Consider the following 7,007-nt stretch of genomic DNA (forward strand, 5'->3'; position numbering starts at 1 on the left):
CCCCCAACATAACTGCAGTGCTGCTTTAGACTGAAACCTAACACCGAACGTGAGTGTGGAGCGGGGGGGCGGGGGGGGTCAATAAAATGAACGCAGCCTATCATGTCGCCCTGTCCTTGAGATAGACAAACTAAAGCCTCCGTTGTCAATTCATACGGCAAAAGAGCTGTTTTGGAACAGGCCTCCAGACTTATCTGGACAGCAAACAGAAATTAGCCATTATCGTGTTGCAATCGTATTGAATAACCAAGCCAGAAATATCGTGTCACTAATATCGTTACAGTAAAAAAACAAGAAGAAGCCAATAATGAAAAAATATCCTAATGTGTGTGATTGTGAGTTGGGGGTGGTGGGGGGGTTTCGTTACGTCACAGTCCACCCACTCACGATTCCTTATTCTTCACTGACTCCGCTATCACCCCGCCCAGATTAAGTAATATTTAACCCCAGAGAAAATACAGCAGACCTGGGGGGAGTTGGACTGGCACTATAGCATCAGCAGTGTTTTTTTTTTAGATTGATCTGGCCCAAGAGGCCTGAGTGTGGAAGGTGATGAGCGTGTCTCCCATTGGGCAGCCTGTGTGTTGTTGGTACCTGATGGCCAGCAATTCGTGCAGCAAATAAGCAGCGGCAGCGAGCAGAGCCCCTCCGGTCACATACAGCGTCTTTCGCCACCACGAGTCCGAGCCCAAAGCTGACATTATCCCGCCGTAGTCCTGCAGTGGGTAGGCGATAATGTACCCATACAACGAGAGCTGCTCATCGGAGCCCAGCAGACCGGAGGAGAAGCTCTGGTTTTGGCCAAGATCAACCACAAACGACCGCGTCCAGGCAAACCCGACGCGCCAGTACATGCTTTCTGTCTCCGGCCACTTTCCGCCTCACTCTGGCAGCTCGGGGCTTCATCAGCGGGGGCTTCATGGGTGCCGAGGGCTGCAGGTGCGGGGCGACGGGGCGAGAAACACAAGCGTCCCGCCCGGAGCTGGTCCCCGCAGCGGGGTCGACATCCTCCGCAGCCCGCTTGGAGCTTGCTGGCTGGTTGCCTCCAGTCACTATCAAGTCAGACAAATACACTACAACGCTTCCGGATCAGGCTGTCAAAATAAAACTCGATAGTGCCTTGAAACATTCTAGGAGTAATACAAAATGCTGGAGTAAAAGCCCAAGTTTGACAACCACCAAAGGTTTTAGTTTGATTGAGACTAAGAGGTGACTGGACTATGATACTAATACAAAGTAACCTACTGATTTTAGGTCTGTAGAGCCACTGCTATAAAGCCCACTAAAAATAATATAAGGTTACAACCCAACCAAAACAGAGAAGAAAACATATATATAGCAATTTTTAACCCCTCCCATAAAGAACATACCTCTAGCCTTCAACTTTGAGGGATGCTGTGACATAACTGTTGCAAATAAATTTACATATATATGTAAATATACACATATATGTATGTATATGTATACTATATATATACACTATATGTACAAATATACTATATATATATATATATATATATATATATATATATATACACACACACTATATGTACGTATATTATATTAAACTATATTAAACTCTTCACTCATGGTAAAGCATTATCCCCCACAATTATTGTATTAATTACACCTTTGCTATGGTAAAATGTAACAAAATCTTCCAGGCATAAGGCATATCAGTTTATCTCTACTGTTATTCATTCTGATAATTCTGCTGGTTCCGATTCTTAAGTTATAAAAGGTTTTATTTTGAAAGGGGAAATGCTCTAGCTGCAGTAGCGTTATCCTCTACTGGCTTCACGCAGCCATGTGACGTCACGAAATCTGATCATTACCCTGTACCATCTCCTTGAGGAGACTAAATGTAAATAAATCCTAAATAGATCCTCAGGTGCTTTTTTAAATTAACCCAAAACAGAGAAAATGTGTAATCTCTTGTTTCTATTATGACTTCTTTAAGTCCAACACCTCGGTTATTAAACATATAGACTTTATATAAAACTGGTATGTAATGTGATATCTTAGGCTATGTTTTTGCCACTAGAGGTCCTACTACAGCGACATTGAAGTTAGGTAATGGGACTCAATGAGACTTTTGTAACATGCTGGCAGATTCCCCAAGGCCCAGCTTAAATAACTCCACTTTTTTATGCACACTATACATTTTTATTACCATAAATGATCCTCCAAAAATGATAAACAGACTTTCAAGTAATAAAACAATTGTGGACAACGTTTTTACCAGAACTAGTAGGAATATTTAGGTTGGGTGAAGCCCTTTACAGTCTCCCGCCCATTCATGTGAACATGTCATGTAACAGATGGAGCTGCTGAAGGGGAGGAAGATGCCCGACGGCAAAGGCAGAACAAGGCTGCATCCAACTTGCCTCAGTGGCTTCTCCGAGGCAAAGTGACGTCTAGTGGCCATTTAACACCATGTTTTTGTGCCTTGTCAGTTGTTCTTCCAATAGCGACAAAATGAGGTGAACAAATGAAGATGCATCAAAGCAATACAACATCCAGCCCTAAAATACATTTTACAATTTGACTGAACTGGACAATGTGCTTTTAGAAAGGGTTCTCGCTGTACCCAGCAGCTTTCATTTTGTAAGGCTTTCAAGCACCTTGTTTAGAGTAGAGCCACACACACACACACCACTCCCACTGTATTAGATCACAAAAATATAGAGACATCTACAGGTATAGAGTACCAGTCAAAAGTTTGGACACAAATATATTGTCACAATTCAGCAATTAAATAGATGGCAGACGACAGATTGAAAATAAGAATATACAACTCAGTTTGCAGACAAATCTAGAACGATTGTGGTTTACGTTTAGTCCAAAAAGCCATCCACTGACAATTTAAAACAAAATATTTACAAAATATAGCTTTATGCAACACATTATTCTACAACTAAAGCAGAATAACTGAAAATTTCCAATTTAAGTTTCCTTAATTAAACAAAACATGTAAGATAAAACAAATGAATAGCTATCTACAAAAGGGAAGAGGGAATGGTATGGAGGAGGTGAAGTTGTCATGATTCAAAACAGTAAATTCTTGGATTCAAAGAGTTATTTTCTACCATAACAAGGAATTTCTCCTGGGATTTTTCCTGCCATGGTTCATGATCAACCAGCAGAGACCTCACAGGGCAGAGGTATCCGATCACATCAGTTACACAGGGTGATATCCAATCAGATCTGCCCAGGATCTAATCATTTTACAGACTACTATAGTCCCTGAGGAACAAACACACACACACACCTTGTGATCAAGTTTTCTCACATCCCACGGAGCTCCACATGAAAGGACTTGCTCCTCTGGGCTGTTCAAGGATGTCAGGATCATCACAATGACCTTAAAGCAGGTTTCCACTGAACCTGCCACATCGGTTTTATCAGTGTTCCCACATTCCCAGCCCCCCTCTCCTTACCTCCAAATGTTCATCCGTTATGAGTTCATTTCAAGTCGGAAGCAGAGTACAGAACCGCGTCGAGAAGGCAAAACTGTTGTCACAGATTGGCTGCTCACTGCAGGCCTTTCAGTGGCTGCTCGCTAAATCCATGAACCCATAATGATCACAGAAGAGGAAAGGTGAAGATGTGGCTCTCAAGAGTTTGTTGGGCGCGGATAAAGGAACCCCCCCCCCCAGCTAATGTCTCAAAAGGTTGTGCTATGTGACGTTTTAAAATCAAAAATATGGATTCCCACGGAAATATAGACGCCACGCTAGGACTGGCTGTAGGAGTTGCTTTGGTTTCCATTGGAGCTCTGGTCACTTTCACTGTAGACAGATGGAAGAAATAATTACATACAGCTCATTGAGCTATAACACGAGTGTCCCGTTTGACAATATAGTTATACGTTACTATGACAACAGGTCAATGCAGCTTTATGTTGTTGTTTACTATACTTTATTGTATATTTTTCTTGAAAAAGACAGATAAAATAAAATGTACAGTACGTACTGTATATGAGGGCAGGGTTGTACGCAGAGCCGAGTCAGGTTTACCTGTTAGGAGGAGGTTTGGGCTTCGGCATCTTGTTGAGAACGGCAGCGATCTCCTTTCTGTCATCAAAGTTTTTCCACTGGTCATAGAGCTTCAGAATGACACGGATGATCTCCAGGATCTTGACAGAAAACACACAAAAACAGAAGTTAACTAATGTGAATCTACATCTGTTTAGTACAAAATGTTCAAATTGTACAATGTTTATAAAACCGTTAGTGTAGTTCCAGTCCAAGTTCAGAGTGGCAAAGTCAGACCATATATAATTATTTTTAAACACATAATAAATCCAAATCTACAAGCCTACATAATACTGCCCTGGTTGTGCGTATTAAGCCCCAGTTGGACAAAACTGGTTAGCATGGCTTCCATTGTTCAAACAGGTCATTCAGAAAGACAGTGATCAGTGTCACCTCACTGTTACTTTAATTCAACAGTTTATAGATCAGATAATAGACAGATGTTCCTAGATTCCAACATTATGCAACTTTTCTCATGTTAAAATAGCTATACAAGTGGAAGAAGATACATTATATGATCAGTCTGTGTCTGTCTGACTGTGTGTTTAATGCCTAAATCCCCATTGAACCAGTCATTTAATTTATTTTTGTTTGCTTTCTGGGCTTACGCAATTACGTGTTTGCAATCTTTGTGACAAACACACACGTACAAAAACCACAGACAGCAGGAAACCAGACTGTGGGCACAAAATGCACAAAAGCAACAGTCAATGTAACAAAAACACTGCAGCTAAATGTTCAAACCCATTACACAGATAAACATTACCTATTGTACTGAACTCAGACTGCATGCTAGGGAGTAAAAATAAGAATTGAAAATCGGATACATTGTGATTTTTTTATAGACAATTTTTAAAATACATTCTATTTCCTAGAATCAATTTTTTTTTTTCCATAAATGTGTGATGTGCATTCTTTTTAGAAAATTAGTTTTTAGAAATGCCTCATGATATATTGTCTCTAGAAGAATCACAATCAACAAAAATCGCCATACAAATTTAATTGGCACCCACGTATTAGGAAAGAATCAAATCGGGACAAGAGCATATTGTCCCAGCCCTACTGCCGGCATTCCTCCCCTGCTTTGACAACACCTGTTGACTTCTGGGATACCAGTCAGCTCAGCCCTCAGGCTAGCTGCAGCTATAAAGCAGACTACCTATGACGATCATCGACTAGAGAACTAGGAGACGACTAACACTGCACTGTGCTGCCTTGAAAGTGAAAGGGTAACAGTATGCTACCGTTACCTTTTAAGGCAGCAAAACATATTAAAAAAAAAAAGATTTTTGAGAACGCAAATGAAGCCGTTCTTACTTTATCCATGTCAACCGAGAGCTCTGCAAACCACTGCCGGGCATCTTTCTGCTGTACCACACAGGCAACATGCAGACAGGCTGTGGGAGGAAGAGAGCTGATCATGTTGCATCTAATACTTCATGTTTCAAGTCATTGACTACATTAAATAGCTGCAATGGGAATACATGGGGACAAATCTTACCCAAGGCAATCATGAAGGGAGGGTAGAGCAGACACAGATCCGTCCTGTATGTGTCATTCACTATTCGCCTGGTTCAGAAAGATAAAAGGCACAGGCACTGAGTAAACCTACCAACAACAGCTAAATCTAGCTTTCATGGATGTCAAAAGAGATAGATGAATACAGAGAGTATCGTACCAGGCCAGGGGCAGCAGCATGTCTTCCTGTCCCATATCCTGCACATACTGCAACAGTGGTCTGTAGGGGTGGTACACTATCAGGCAGCAGTCCTGAAAAAAAATATATACAATAAGTTATCCAACCATGCATCAAATTGGGCGAAATACAGCCTACAGTCCAATAGCAATGATACAAAGCTCTCTCCACTCACCATCAACTCCAGAAGGTAGAACTCACATTCTAATATCTGTAAAGACACAAATTAGAATTGTTTTCATCATACATTAAACCAGAGAAACTGAACATGTTTGAGGCCATTCGCATATACTTCCTATGTAAAATACACCCTTGTCAGGTTGAAAATAATCCTTCAAAGTCAATTAGAATAAATCTTTTGGTAGTTTATGTTTCTGTTATAGTGTGCAACAATAAATATGTACTGTATATAGAGCGTAATCTATGTTTCTGTTAATTCCTTTTTACCATTGCGATTTCATAATCACAAACATTGAACACATAAAACGTTTTTAATACCTTCAACAAACTCTACAGCTGTTGTTAAGTTGCCCATTGTTCCCCGTGCCACCATCACCATTGCTATTGTCACTTGGACATGAAAAATGATGTGTAGGAGTTGCAGTAGCCCACTAACTCATTCTCTGCTGTGTGAACCACTCCCTCCATTTATCGCTCCGTGGTGGCTCACTATAAATAATAGTTTACACAGCTTTCAGACAGGCAGCGTGTCTGAACAGCCCCGGTGACGTCCTTGCAACTGGGTGGAGATGCTGGATAAATAAAATACTGACGGTGGACACCACTTGACATCACGGTGAGAAAATCTGCGCAGAACAAATGCCGTGGTCGAAACCATCTCCCACAACAACAAGATTTTTATCAGAGCTTTGCGAACATTAGTTGTGGAATCTCGCGCATTGACAGACACCGACGTGGCAACACTATAATACAGTGTAAGGGGCTCTTGGTATGCCGTAACGTAGCACGGCAGTGCATAAAGAACTTTGCGGAGGAAGTAGGAAAACAATCAGGTGGTTGATTAATAGCCTAGCTGATCCACTAACATACGGGTGGTTAAGTGGTTCTGTGTTGGCATGGGTGCACTGCACTTAAACTACAGTCTCTCTTCTTAGTTTCAAGCTGAAACACATCGCTTTCAACTCTGCCCGGCCCGACGACCTCAAGCCCTCTTTTAAAGTCTGAACCTTGCTCAAACTTAGTGTCATGCCCATCCCTATACACAAACAACACATTTGACCCTTGTGTGGTCTTCCCGTCAAAATTGAAAATCA

General features: G+C 41.4%; 2 protein-coding genes and 1 long non-coding RNA gene across 5 annotated transcripts in view; all 3 read right to left on the bottom strand.

Moving 5' to 3' along the window:
- Positions 1-1,496, bottom strand: part of faxca (failed axon connections homolog, metaxin like GST domain containing a) — an 8,183-nt gene extending 6,687 nt beyond the window's left edge. The window contains exon 1 of the mRNA XM_032543381.1: positions 595-1,496. Coding sequence (XP_032399272.1) covers positions 595-854 — 260 coding nt within the window. The 5' untranslated portion in view covers positions 855-1,496. The remainder of the gene's footprint in view (positions 1-594) is intronic.
- Positions 1,497-2,143: 647 nt separating this feature from the next.
- The window catches only part of LOC116706473 (uncharacterized), a 24,247-nt gene continuing 19,383 nt past the window's right edge, over positions 2,144-7,007 (bottom strand). For all 3 annotated transcript variants that reach the window (XR_004336246.1, XR_004336247.1, XR_004336245.1), the window contains exon 2: positions 2,144-3,271. This is a non-coding gene — a long non-coding RNA (uncharacterized LOC116706473). The remainder of the gene's footprint in view (positions 3,272-7,007) is intronic.
- ccnc (cyclin C) overlaps positions 3,653-7,007 on the bottom strand; it is a 6,139-nt gene continuing 2,784 nt past the window's right edge. The window contains exons 7-12 of the mRNA XM_032543341.1: positions 5,909-5,944; positions 5,716-5,807; positions 5,539-5,606; positions 5,355-5,434; positions 4,020-4,138; positions 3,653-3,791 (exon numbers count right to left, since the gene is read on the bottom strand). Of these exons, the coding sequence (XP_032399232.1) occupies positions 3,737-3,791; positions 4,020-4,138; positions 5,355-5,434; positions 5,539-5,606; positions 5,716-5,807; positions 5,909-5,944 (450 nt within the window). The 3' untranslated portion in view covers positions 3,653-3,736. The remainder of the gene's footprint in view (positions 3,792-4,019; positions 4,139-5,354; positions 5,435-5,538; positions 5,607-5,715; positions 5,808-5,908; positions 5,945-7,007) is intronic.

This window comes from Etheostoma spectabile, chromosome 18 (assembly GCF_008692095.1).
Source record: "Etheostoma spectabile isolate EspeVRDwgs_2016 chromosome 18, UIUC_Espe_1.0, whole genome shotgun sequence".
In the NCBI taxonomy this organism is placed as follows: Eukaryota; Metazoa; Chordata; class Actinopteri; order Perciformes; family Percidae; genus Etheostoma; species Etheostoma spectabile.